At 45.5% G+C, this 12,858-nt stretch overlaps 1 protein-coding gene across 1 annotated transcript in view; it reads left to right on the forward strand.

Annotated features, from left to right (window-relative positions):
• The window catches only part of SMG1 (SMG1 nonsense mediated mRNA decay associated PI3K related kinase), a 64,740-nt gene extending 53,476 nt beyond the window's left edge, over window positions 1-11,264 (forward strand). Inside the window, exons 51-63 of the mRNA XM_064153867.1 lie at window positions 377-603; window positions 1,563-1,713; window positions 1,795-1,984; window positions 2,180-2,649; window positions 3,579-3,716; window positions 3,822-3,974; window positions 4,306-4,485; window positions 4,682-4,909; window positions 5,319-5,530; window positions 5,709-5,815; window positions 7,413-7,592; window positions 7,720-7,826; window positions 8,761-11,264. Coding sequence (XP_064009937.1) covers window positions 377-603; window positions 1,563-1,713; window positions 1,795-1,984; window positions 2,180-2,649; window positions 3,579-3,716; window positions 3,822-3,974; window positions 4,306-4,485; window positions 4,682-4,909; window positions 5,319-5,530; window positions 5,709-5,815; window positions 7,413-7,592; window positions 7,720-7,826; window positions 8,761-8,838 — 2,421 coding nt within the window. The 3' untranslated portion in view covers window positions 8,839-11,264. The remainder of the gene's footprint in view (window positions 1-376; window positions 604-1,562; window positions 1,714-1,794; window positions 1,985-2,179; window positions 2,650-3,578; window positions 3,717-3,821; window positions 3,975-4,305; window positions 4,486-4,681; window positions 4,910-5,318; window positions 5,531-5,708; window positions 5,816-7,412; window positions 7,593-7,719; window positions 7,827-8,760) is intronic.
• The last annotated feature ends 1,594 nt before the right edge of the window (window positions 11,265-12,858 follow it).

Genomic DNA, 12,858 nt, shown 5'->3' on the forward strand with positions numbered 1-12,858 from the left:
TGGAAAAGAGCAGCTACGTAATTTGGCAAAATTGATTTGCGGAGTTGGTCTCTGTACTGCTAATCCTCTGCTGAGGATTGCTGTAAGGTGCTGCTGCTGGAGGATGCTACTGAGGTAGTTGTTGCTGTGTTGTGCAGATGTCAGCCCTCTGGGTTTGTAGAGGCTTTCATGCCTCCACATAAAAAGCCAACCAAAAAAAAACCCAAAACCCACACCAACAAATAAAACCCCAAGAGTATACTTTGTCCCTTGGCTTTCAACCACCATAAGTCCACCATGGGGTGGTGTCACACTGAAGTGAGAGGGGAGATGATGATGCATGTGATTCTTTCTGAGGGGGAGGATTTCTTAGGTGTTCATACTTGTTTCCCAACAGGAATTGAACTCAAACTTCCGACAGATCATTTTTCCTGAGGCACTTCGGTGCTTAATGAAAGGAGAGTACACTTTAGAGAGCATGCTCCATGAATTAGACAACCTCATTGAGCAAACAACCGACGGAGTCCCTCTGCAAACTTTGGTTGAATCTCTTCAAGCCTACTTACGAAATGCTGCTATGGGACTGGAGGAAGAAACACACACTCATTACATTGATGTTGCAAGGTAAAGAAGTTTTTTTTCCTGTTTGGGTATGAGAGGATAAAAGCTGATTTTGTCCAAAGTTATTTTATCTAAATTTTGACAGGCAGCCTCTAAAGTGTGCACATTTCCTCACTGTTTCTTTATCTGCAATTTACAGTTAACCTGCTTGAAGGTGACTTCTGGTAGTCTGCCTTTTCCAGAATATATCACTGACATTAAGGGATGCTAAAACTGGGAACTGATCCATTAGTTTGTCGGGAGGAACCTGTGAAAGAGAGAGTTTGTAAGCCTGGCACTCCTCATCAGGAGTTTGAGCAGTTTTGCATAATGAATCAATGATGTGATGAGTTTTGCTTTATTTTTTAAATAAAACAATGCACACAGACCACAAACAAAACCCCCCCAAAAGGCTTGGACAGTACCTTTGTGAGGCAGTGCTCCATAGACAGCTAAGCCAATTCAGAAGCTTCCTGCTGAGTATCTTGCTGCTTCCCTTGAGCCAGTTAGGGTGGCTTTACCAGTGGTACAACAAAGGCTGCTGTAGCACTTGAAAACAACTTTTTTTTTTCTTGGGTGAATTTTCTTCCATGTTTGCCTGTTGGCAAGCCTGCTAAGCCTGTTAGTTGAAGGTCAAAAGTGATACAGGAAGGGAGGGGATAAGGCCACCCTTGGAGGAGCAGCAAGCTGTTAACCCATCTCAGCTGGAAGCTCCACTGGTTTACTCCATACCCCCTTCAGTCAGTCATGTGTGTGTGTTATAAAAGCAGTCCTTGCTTCTCAAGGAGGAAAAGGGGATATTTACACCATTCACCGTTCCCTCCTTTTTCCACTGTGCTCATGGAACCGTATGCATGGTATCCTGACCTGTATTTCAAGCTAGCTTTGTAGCTGGATGTGGGATAAATCAGTTTTAAGAAAATCCTATTTATTTCTTGTCAACTGAGCAGAAACATGCACTGTGGCTTGTTTTTTTTTTCAAGAGTGCTTCATGCTCAGTATGGTGAACTGATTCAGCCACGAAATGGATCGGTTGATGAAACTCCCAAAATGTCAGCTGGTCAAATGCTTTTGGTAGCCTTTGATGGAATGTTTGCTCAAGTGGAAACTGCATTTGGTTTATTGATTGAAAAGGTAAGGATTTGCTCTTCTTGAAGTGCTCCTTGAGTCAGAAGTAAGAAAACAAAGCTGACTTCTATCCTTTGCATTGCTCAGCTGAACAAGATGGAAATCCCTGTGGCGTGGCGCAAGATCGACATCATCAGGGAAGCCCGCAGCACCCAGGTGAACTTCTTTGACGATGACAACAATCGGCAAGTTCTGGAGGAAATTTTCTTTCTGAAGAGACTGCAGACAATTAAAGAGTTTTTCAGGCTCTGTGGTACCTTTTCTAAAACACTGTCAGGTATGTCCATGTCATCGGATATGCAGCAGCACTTTGCCCACTTCTCATCCCCTGTACTTTCAGAAGAATGGAATCCAGTCCTGGTTACTGTAGCGTGTGTGCAGAAAGGGAGCTTGCTGTGTTTAAGTCAGCATGTTTTCTCTGGATGCATCAGATGCTTTGTTTATAACAAACACTCTTTCTTTCCTTTAAAAGGGATCAGCTCACTTGAAGACCAGAATGCAGTAAATGGACCTGTTCAAATTGTCAATGTGAAAGCCCTCTACAGAAACTCTTGTTTTAGTGAAGACCAAATGGCCAAACCAATCAAAGCTTTTACAGCTGACTTTGTGAGACAGCTTTTAATTGGCCTTCCAAATCAAGCTTTGGGACTTACTTTGTGCAGTTTCATCAGTGCTTTGGGTGTCGATATCATTGCTCAGGTAGAGGCTAAAGACTTTGGAGCAGAAAGCAAAGTGTCTGTGGATGACCTGTGCAAGAAAGCTGTGGAGCACAACATCCAGATCGGCAAGTTCTCACAGCTGGTCATGAACAGGGCAACGGTGCTGGCTAGTTCCTATGACACAGCGTGGAAGAAGCACGACTTGGTGCGCAGGCTTGAGACCAGCATTTCATCTTGCAAGACCAGTCTGCAGAGGGTACAGCTGCACATTGCCATGTTCCAGGTGAGACCACAGTGCATCTCCAGACTCTGTGGACATTGAGCTTTAGTTTCTGTACTTGAGCACAAGAAGGATTTTATTTTGTTGAATGAGCTTTAGGGTATTTCAGTGGAGTTGGTTTTGAATTGTTCTCTAAGTGTGTAAGGAAAAGGTGTTAGAGCTAGCTTAGAAGATTACCTGCCTTAGCAGGTGCACATGTGGCAATATGTCAGTTCTTTTTGAGTCAATACATGTACGTTTTCCAATAGTAAAGTCACTTATTGAAGTCATTCACTGCCTTTCATACTAGCAAACATCTCCCCTTCCCTTCCTGTTTGTTTTCAGTCAGCCTGACCTTTACAGGGGCAGATTGATTAAATCTGGGGATAGGCATGGCTGAGTGTTGCCTTCTGCCTTCCTTTGTTCTAGTGCATTGACTGTCCTTGCTCCACTGTTTCTTTTGTGGAAAAATATAAATAGCAGCAGTAACAAACCTGAGAATGTCCTGAGGGTTTAGCTAAATGCTGTTATTCACCTTGAGCTGTGTGCTGTGTCTTAGGTCTTCATTGTGTATTGATCTGTAGATTAAGGGTAGAGGCTTTATCATTCTCAGTTAACCATTTCATCATGGACTGGTCAGTAAAAAGTCTTGTGTTTGTTAATTGCTTCTCAGTATTGATGGATTTTCCTTTAGATCAAGGAAGTGTTTGTAAATCACTTTTAAGTTAATGACTGCTTGATGGTACAAATATCCAAGCCAGCAAAACATAGTTTACAACTACCTATAATTTAACCCTCTGTGATGCAGTGTTTAAGCGTGCTGGTATTGCCTGACTGCTGCTGGCCCTTTTAAAATGCCCTTAAAGTGAGCTAGAGCACTGGAAGTGCTGGTGATGCAAAGCTTTTGTGCTGAGCAGTATCAATAACCAAGGCTTGCCATTACTTTCTTACAGTGGCAGCATGAAGATCTCCTCATCAGTCGCCCACAGGCTATTTCAGTTACTCCTCCACCTCGTTCTGCAATTTTAGCCAACATGAAAAAGAAGCTTCACACACTCAGTCAGATTGAAGCTTCGATTGCAACAGTCCAGGTACTGCTGTTTTGTAGGGGGTCGTTCAGCAGCATATTGGAATGTGACACCAAAACAAACTACAAACTTATCTGCCATCTGTTTTCTTTTTCTTCCCCAATGCAGGAGAAACTGGCTGCGCTCGAAGCTAGCATTGAGCAGCGCTTAAAATGGGCAGGAGGTGCCAACCCTGCACTGGCACCAGTCCTGCAAGATTTCGATGCCACTATTGCTGAGAGAAGAAACCTTGTGCTGAAAGAAAGTCAAAGAGCAAGCCAGGTACTATATGTGAATGTATCACTAGTGACTTGATAAGTCTGCTCACTTGTTTCCTGCTTGAGATTTGTGTAGATGATGCATTTTCTTATCAGCATCTAAAGAGCAAACACAGACAACCAAGCACTTCTGAGAACCTCACTTTACAAGCAATACGAATAATCTCTGGGAGAGTTACTGGAGGGTTGGATGACCCTGAAATGATACTGCTGGTGGAACAGAGCAAGGGTTTTTTAATTGCAGTATTTAAAATTCTTCCTTCTAAGGATATGCAACAGTTGCAGTTTGTATCATAGTTTAATTGGAATAAGTTTTCTCACTCTGATTTTTTTAGGTCACTTTCCTCTGCAGTAATATCATTCACTTTGAGAGTTTACGTACTAGAACAGCAGAAGCCTTAAACTTGGATGCTGCATTATTTGAGCTGCTCAAACGCTGTCAACAGATGTGCTCGTTTGCATCGCAGTTCAACAGCTCAGTCTCTGAACTGGAGCTTCGCTTGCTCCAGAGAGTGGTGAGTAAAGCAGAATAGGTAACCTTACAGAGTCACTGCCATCATGAGTCCTCACTCTAATGCTGTGTAGACCTTCTAATGGGCTTTGGGTTACAGAGTTTATTCCATCAGCTGCTAACCATTTGGCAGTAGCATCTACACCAGAATTGAATTTTATCTCTGGATACAGATACAAAAATGTTTCTGTTGTTTTAAGGGCACCGGTCTTGAACATCCTATTGGCAGCTCTGAATGGCTTCACTCAGCTCACAAGCAGTTGACCCAGGAAATATCTACACAGAGAACAGTACAAACAGAAAGAGAACAGCAGATAGAAACAGTCTGTGAAACAATCCAGAATCTGGTGGATAATATTAAAACTGTGCTCACGGGCCATAACAGACAGCTTGGAGATGTCAAGCATCTACTGAAAGCTATGGCGAAGGTATGCCTGAAACTTCAGGAAATGTATTCCTCAAAGCCATGTCAATGTAGTTAAAGAAAAGTAACACTTGTAACTACTTGCTCTTCAGGTACCTAGAAACAGTGAAATGTGTTCATTCGTATGAAGTTGAAAGGGTTCACTGATTTTCATCTCCCAAAGCTTTATTTCTGGAGTCAGGCTAATCAGGCTTTGGGTGAAGGAAACCTCCTCTCTTTGTGTTTACAAGTCCTCTGCATTTTTAGTCAGTAAACCTCATAGTTTCCTGAGTTATTTCTTGCCATGTAACTGCTGAAAACAGTGATTATTGGTAGTGAAATGACAGAGGGACTGAAAAGGCTCAGGAATGCTCACCTTCATTCTCTTGGCCAGAGGACAGCAAACCCCTGACCTTCTTGCACGTCTCTTACAGGATGAAGAAGCGGCTTTGGCAGACGGCGAAGATGTTCCTTATGAGAACAGTGTTAGGCAGTTCTTGGGCGAATATAAGTCATGGCAAGATAATATTCAGACAGTTTTGTTTACATTAGTTCAGGTTATGGGTCAAGTCCGCAGTCAGGAACACACTGAAATGCTGCAGGAGATAACTCCCACTTTGAAAGAGCTGAAAACACAGAGCCAGAGGTAAGTTGCCACCACTTGGCAGGTTACCTGCTTGTGCCTAGCAGAAGTACAGCAAGGCACATCTGCTTGGTGGTTGTCCTAAGAGTGCAGAAAGCTTTTTGCAAAACATTCTTTCTTTTGAGTTTTCAGTCAGTCAAGCAGCTGCAGGAGTGTTTATCATCTTGGTTGTGTCTCCTAGTGTCTACAATAATCTAGTGGGGTTTGCATCGCCCTTAGTCACCGATACATCAAACGAGTGCTCGAGCCCAACGTCAGCTGCTACCTATCAGCCAACCTTTGCTGCAGGTAATGCTTGCACAAGTGCAGACATGAAAGCATCAAGAATGCATCAGAGAGGGGCTCATAACTTCTGTCACGTTTGAAATACAGACAGTCTTTGTAAGGTTATAAATGCTTGTAAAACCCAAGTCATGCAGCACTGAAATGATCTCTTTGAGATCTGGATACGCTCCGCAGAGGCCAGAGCACGCGGAAGGCCTTGCCACTGTCCTTTCTGTGGAAACTGGCATTAACATTTATGGTCTCCTTTGGAGCGAGTCCAGAAATGCTGCACAGGCACTCATGCGAGTCAACTCTTCATTACTTTACAGTCAAAAACATCAATAAAGTATCACAGTATCACAGTATCACCAAGGTTGGAAGAGACCTCACAGATCATCAAGTCCAACCCTTTACCACAGTGCCCAAGGCTAGACCATGGCACCAAGTGCCACATCCAACCTTGCCTTGAACTGCCCCAGGGACGACGACTCCACCACCCCCCCAGGCAGCCCATTCCAGTGCCCAATGACTCTCTCAGTGAAGAACTTTCTCCTCACCTCGAGCCGAAATTTCCCCTGGCGCAGCCTGAGGCTGTGTCCTCTTGTTCTGGTGCTGGCCACCTGAGAGAAGAGAGCAACCTCCCCCTGGCCACAACCACCCTTCAGGTAGTTGTAGACAGCAATAAGGTCACCCCTGAGCCTCCTCTTCTCCAGGCTAAACAACCCCACTCCCTCAGCCTCTCCTCGTAGGGCTTGTGCTCAAGGCCTCTCACCAGCCTCGTCGCCCTTCTCTGGACACGCTCGAGCATCTCAGTGTCCTTCCTAAACTGGGGGGCCCAGAACTGAACGCAGTACTCGAGGTGTGGTCTGACCAGTGCAGAGTACAGGGGCAGAATGACCTCCCTGCTCCTGCTGACCACACCATTCCTGATGCAGGCCAGGATGCCACTGGCTCTCTTGGCCACCTGGGCACACTGCTGGCTCATGTTCAGGCGGGTATCAATCAGTACCCCCAGATCCCTCTCTGTCTGGATGCTCTCCAGCCACTCCGACCCCAGCCTGTATCTCTGCATGGGGTTGTTGTGGCCAAAGTGCAGCACCCTGCACTTGGAGCTATTGAATGCCATCCCATTGGCCTCTGCCCATCTGTGCAGGCGGTCAAGGTCCCGCTGCAGAGCCCTTCTGCCCTCCAACTCAGTCACATCTGCCCCCAGCTTAGTGTCATCTGCAAACTTGCTGATGACTGACTCGATGCCCTCATCCAGATCATCTATGAAGATGTTAAAGAGGATAGTCAAAGGATTATTCTACTGTCAATATTTGGCCTAAGTGCAGGCTCCTGATTTTGATCAAAAAGAAGAATTGCATTTTGTAACTGCCCTGCAAAATGGTTGAATTAGAAGTGAAGAGAGCCCCCAGCAATCAGCTTAAATGCATGTATTTCAATGAGATAAAGCTTAGGAAATGAAAGACATCAGAAAACAGACTGAGGAGAGAAAATCTGGTGCAGAGTTTGAAACACAACTGTTGTAAATGGATTTGTACTGCAACACTGACAGCTGCGTTGGATACATAGTTGATTGTGTTTGTTCTTGCACCTTCACTATGTCATTTCTTTACAGCTGTACGGAGCAATACAGGGCAGAAAACTCAGCCAGAGGTGATGTCTCAGAATGCAAGAAAGCTAATTCAGAAAAATCTTGCCACGTCAGCAGATACTCCTCCAAGCACAGTCCCAGGAACTGGCAAAACTATTGCCTGTAGTCCCAAAAAGACAGCCAGGGACCCTAAAACAGGAAAAGGTAAATACAGGTCTAAAAACCCCAAACCACAAAGCCACCAGTGGCAGCACAAAGAAGCCCCCAAACCACATCCGTGGGCTTCTGTGCAGGAATGTAAAAGTGAACTCATTTGACTTTGTACCTTTAGCTGTGCAGGAGAGGAATTCCTATGCAGTTAGCGTGTGGAAGCGGGTCAAAGCCAAGTTAGAGGGCCGAGATGTGGATCCCAACAGGAGAATGTCTGTTGCTGAACAGGTGAGTTGAAAATGGCAAGGTTCCAGTCTTGGTGTCCCTGCTTTTGGTCTTCGGCAGGGAGCGCAGGTGCAGGTCTGCTGAAGCATGCCTTACTGTGAGTGGGGTCTCCCTTTTGCCTCCCCAAGACAAGTCAAGGTGTGCAGCTGCCTTGCACTGCTGAATCCATTTCTTCTACTACATGCTTTTGTTTTCTGTAGTGCAGCTCTTTACCAACTCAGGAACTGGATACAAGTCTCTGTTCTGCAGCAGTAAGCTAACATGTGTTGCACAGCTGTTGATAGCCAGGGGAATGTGAGATCTGTACAGCTGTCTACAGGGCAGAACGTGAGTCTGTGTTTACTGGCACAACCACAGCCCTGCCTCTGGGAAGCTGAGTGAGGGCACCCAGGTGTCCACATCAGTCTGAGAATGTCGTGACTGTTTTCTGAGCAGGGGGTAGCAATGAGATGATGCAGGACCTTCTCTTGCTCCTGCAGTACAAGTTCCCATCTCCTGTGTGGACTGCACAAAGTTGTGCAAGATGAAGTTTACAGCTGCTATAGATGGATTTCTTTGGTCCCTGGAATTCTGTGTTTGCAGGTGACACTCAGTAGTAAATGCCCAGTGACAGGACAAGGGGCAATGGGTGGGAGCTGAGGCATAGGAATTTCCATGGAAACATGAGGAAAACTTGTTTCACTGTGAGGGTGACACTGGCACATGCTGCCCAGGGGAGTTGTGGGGTCTCCCTCCCTGGAGATATTCAAGAGCTGTCTGGATGTGTTCCTGTGTGACCTGCCCTAGGTGATGCTGCTCTGGCAGGGTGGTTGGACTGGATGAGCTTCCAAAGTCCTCTCCAGCCCTTAAGGCTCTGTGATTTTGTAAATGTTAAGATCACTGAAGATGGATTTTGAAAAGTGTTTATTTTTAATTACTTGTTTGACCTTTTTAATAGGTTGACTTTGTGATTAAGGAAGCAACTAATCTAGATAACTTGGCTCAGCTGTATGAAGGTTGGACTGCCTGGGTATGAGTAGGGAGAAAGCAGATCAGTCTGGTTCAGCGAGGTCAGACATCCACCAGAATCAACTCGGCCTCAGGCATCCGTAGCCGCACCACAGTCGGTGGTGATGCATACTGGGGCTTAATCTGAGGAAACCTAGGAAATCTCGGTGCACTGGGAAGTGAATCCTGCAGGATAGCTGCACTCAGGGATATGCTAAACACAATGGTCTGCAACCCCCACGGTCAAGGGTGCAAGCTCACCGCTTGAGCAACACGGTTTGTCTTTCTGCCGCGGGAGAACTGCAAACGCGTCCGGGGGTTAGCCACAGAAAGAGATCGGGATGCTACCGACCGCAGAGTGATCTGGAACTCAATTCCACCTGACCCTGTGAACAATTCAGGAAACACCGAACCCTGTTCAAAGAAAACAGAACAAATGGGGCCGCGAAGAAATCACAGCAAGGGAAGATTTGATGCATTCAGATTCTTGTTACTCTCGTTGCGTGGCAATGGCGCCGGTCGGGCTGACCGGTCAGTGCGGGAAAAGGCTACAAAATGTACACTTCAGAAATGGACTGAAAGCAAAGAGCTGTACAGCAGAGACACTGCGTTGGAAGAACTTCTGAGATAGAAGAAAAAGCCTCTCTCCTCCCTCTCCTCTTCCCTCTCTCTCCTCCCTCCCAGCCGCTCCTTGCACACACCCCTCTTGGCTTATTCTTGTAGGCTAGGCGTACTTCCAATATCCTTTTGATTTCGATCCTTCTACTTCACACTTTAGTGCAATTTGACAGATTTTGTTTGGTAAACCAATTTTCCGAAGGCACTGAAACCAGAGAACATCACCGAGCCCTCCTGAGTTGGATGGTCAACCGCGAAATGGAATTTTGGTTCTCTCAAAGTCACTTCTGTGATTCTATTATGTACAGTTTCTCCAGATCGTCACTGTGCGTTTCCAAGTAATGATCCCTACAGGCATTTGATTTCATGTGCACTTCCCTCTGCTTGCAGTGTACGCTCTTCTGTAATTCAGACTGTCCCTCCAGTCTCATCCTACTGTGATTGCTGTAGTTTCTTTCGTATGACGTAGCTAATCCAATGTAACCTTTACCTTTTTAAAAACCAGGCTAGAGTCTCTAGTAGAGTTTTACATTGTTGATGACAGATAAACAATAAAGTGATGTTCTGGTGGAGGTAGAGTGATATGCTTTTTACTTCACTTTCCTAATACTTTTAGTTTACACTTGTAAATTGCAGTGCTTCAGTTCACAGGAGTGAATCCAACACTTGAAGGACGCTCCAGGGTTTTGGTTTTTTTCCATCTAGATCTGTAAAGATTTCTGCAAAGTAGTTTTCCTCTGCCACAACACTTGTGTAGATGGCTGTTCAGTAACGCTTCTGGAGTCAACCTTCCTCCAGGCTTGGGCTTTTTAAAGTTCAGTTCTGCACTCAAAATGTGATTATGATCAGAAAAGCCTCTCTAAGGCATCATCCTGCTCATCAGCTGATTGTCTTAAAGACTTCTTGCTTTGATTTTCAAGACAAATTAGCACAACTGAGTCCCAAGTACAGCAGCTTGCAGGTGCTGGCAGCTGAAGCAGAAATGCACACTGGTGTTCCCAACCCAGACCAATTTGCATAGCTTTGTAGGAAGAGATCCTCATTTGTAAACTTGAAGTCGTTAGGCACAGTTGCTGAAAAGTGACAGAAGTAGGAAGCCCCTTTTATGCCCTCTTAGTCACTTCTCAGAGTCAAAACACACTTTAAGTACAGCATTTCTTTCAATCCAAATCTAAGTATTAAAGGAGTTGAGCCAAGCCCACTACTGACATAAAATTCTTGTAAAGGAGTGGGTTTGCATTCCCAAGTGCAAATTCCCAGCTCATCTGGGTAGAAGGCTTGGCTGCCTGTCAGATGACTTAACAGTGGGCATGAGTAAAAGACAGACTTGCATCCTTTTCAGTATTTGCACTATGCTAACTGCTCTGCCTCCTCAGCTCTTAGAATTCACTTTCTCCTCTGTTGCCAATTTTTCGTGGAAATGCACCTCGAAGTGTAAGAATTTGCAGCAGCCACCACGGCCTTTTTGCATTCTGATTGCCTGAATAGCTCCGGGGAAGTCTAACAATAGCCATGCAAAGGCATTCCACTGCCATCGCTTCCTGAACCCTCTGCCAGGCCGTGCATTGCAAGGGAGAAGCCGCTTGAATGCTGCAGTGGAGAACGAGACGCTTGTGGGGCCTGTTTCTTTTTCTCCAGTGAAAAATAACCTTAGGAACAACCTGTTTGGAGTACCACAGTAACATGCTGTTTGATTTCTTGGAAGCTGGGGGGGGAAGGGAGGGGCAATGCAGTCACCTGTGGATCATGTATGATACCTCTGCTATCCAGAAATGAAACACTTGTGTGGAGATGGGTTCTCACTGCGGCATTTAATAAAGTTTTAAACAAATGAAACATGCATTCAGAACTTCCTTGTCAGCAAAAACGGCTCGTGAGAACTGTGGGGGAGAACGAAATACAGCCCAGATCCCTACCTGGAGCGTGGGGCTGTCTGCTTTTAGGTGCTGCTGTATTTCTGTTGGTAGGTGCTGGTGTGGCAAAGCAGCGCAGTTCCCCCTACACTCCGACTGCAGGCTGTGTGTGTTTCATGCTGAGGAGGGCTGCATAGCTCTACCATCCCTGAAAAAGTGACAGTTCTTCATGCTCTGTTTTTTATCTGCAGCAACTAATTTTGCCTTCAGTGATCAGTCTGTTTAAACAGTAATGAGTTCTGTGTAATCTTTCAGATACCTGCAAAAGACTTGAGTCTCCCCCATACACACTGGACACAAATCAGAGGGAAGGAGGTGATTTTCCAAAGAAAAAGGAAGGAGACCTCCATAAAAGCTCTGGTGACAGTTACTGCTAGTGTGAGGTTACCTGGCCTGGGAAAAGAGGATGTTTCACTGTGTGAACTGTAGTAGCCTGCGTGACACCATACAGTGCTGTCCACTCCCCTGCAGCTGCCTGCAGATTTATCCTCTTCTCTGCTTTGTGAGTGGTCAGGCAGTGGGAAGGGCTGCCCAGGGAGGTGTTTGAGTCACCAACCCTGCACGTATTTAAAGGTCGTTTAGATGTGGTGCTTGGAGATAGGGTTTAGGGGTGAACCCTGTAGAGGTTGGTTGGACTTGGTGATCCCGAGGGGCTTTGCCAACCTGAACGTCTCTGTGAGTGTGATACCTGAACGAAAAGCAGCACACAAAAGCATCCCTTCAGAAATGCTGGAGGGGACTGGAGAGGTGAAAGCTCTACAGTCCCTGGTTTGCTTCAATTACCAATCTGTTTTGTGCCTGGCACATTTGGCTGTTCTTTCAGCACACTCGAGTGCTTCAGAGGTTTCTTTGCCCTTTCTCTTACCTGGCCTTTTTTGGCAAGATTTTCCTAAACTCAGTGGGCACAGTCCTTTATGCATCAAAGAACTGGACTAGGGAAACAGTTTACAGTGGCACCTGCCATGCATCCATCTTTTGCTCTGGCACAGCACCCAATTATCGCATGCAGTTTTGTTTCTTTAGGGGAAAGTAGTTGTTCATGAGTATGCTAATAGTATTTTAGCTAAAGGATTTCATTCAAAATGCAGATATTGCAGAAGACTACTCTTGTCTGCACTTAAATGCATGGCTGATTGGAGCAGTTCTGCCTCCCCTCAGACTCATTTTTAATTAACCTAGGGAAAAGGTTGGAGACATGTCTATGGTATTAAGAATGATGAATGGGTGGAGGCCCAGCATGTAAAATTTGTGTCTAAGTGTACAAGGCAGTTAAGCTGTGCCTTTTAAGGGTGCTTTGAAGTTAGCTTGGGTGTTTAATTCTCTGTGCAGGGAATTTCAGCATAGGAAGGATCATGCTGCAGCAGGATCTGTCATACAGTGGAGAAAACAACAGGCTCACTGCAGCCCGGGCAGCACTGGGCAGGTGAGGAACAGCTTTTCCACACTGAGCTACTGTTTATCGCCACTGTACATTAGGGCTCTGATTTTAGCAACCCAGCTGACAAATGTATCCATGT

Source organism: Pogoniulus pusillus, chromosome 13 (genome assembly GCF_015220805.1).
Source record: "Pogoniulus pusillus isolate bPogPus1 chromosome 13, bPogPus1.pri, whole genome shotgun sequence".
Lineage (NCBI taxonomy): Eukaryota > Metazoa > Chordata > Aves > Piciformes > Lybiidae > Pogoniulus > Pogoniulus pusillus.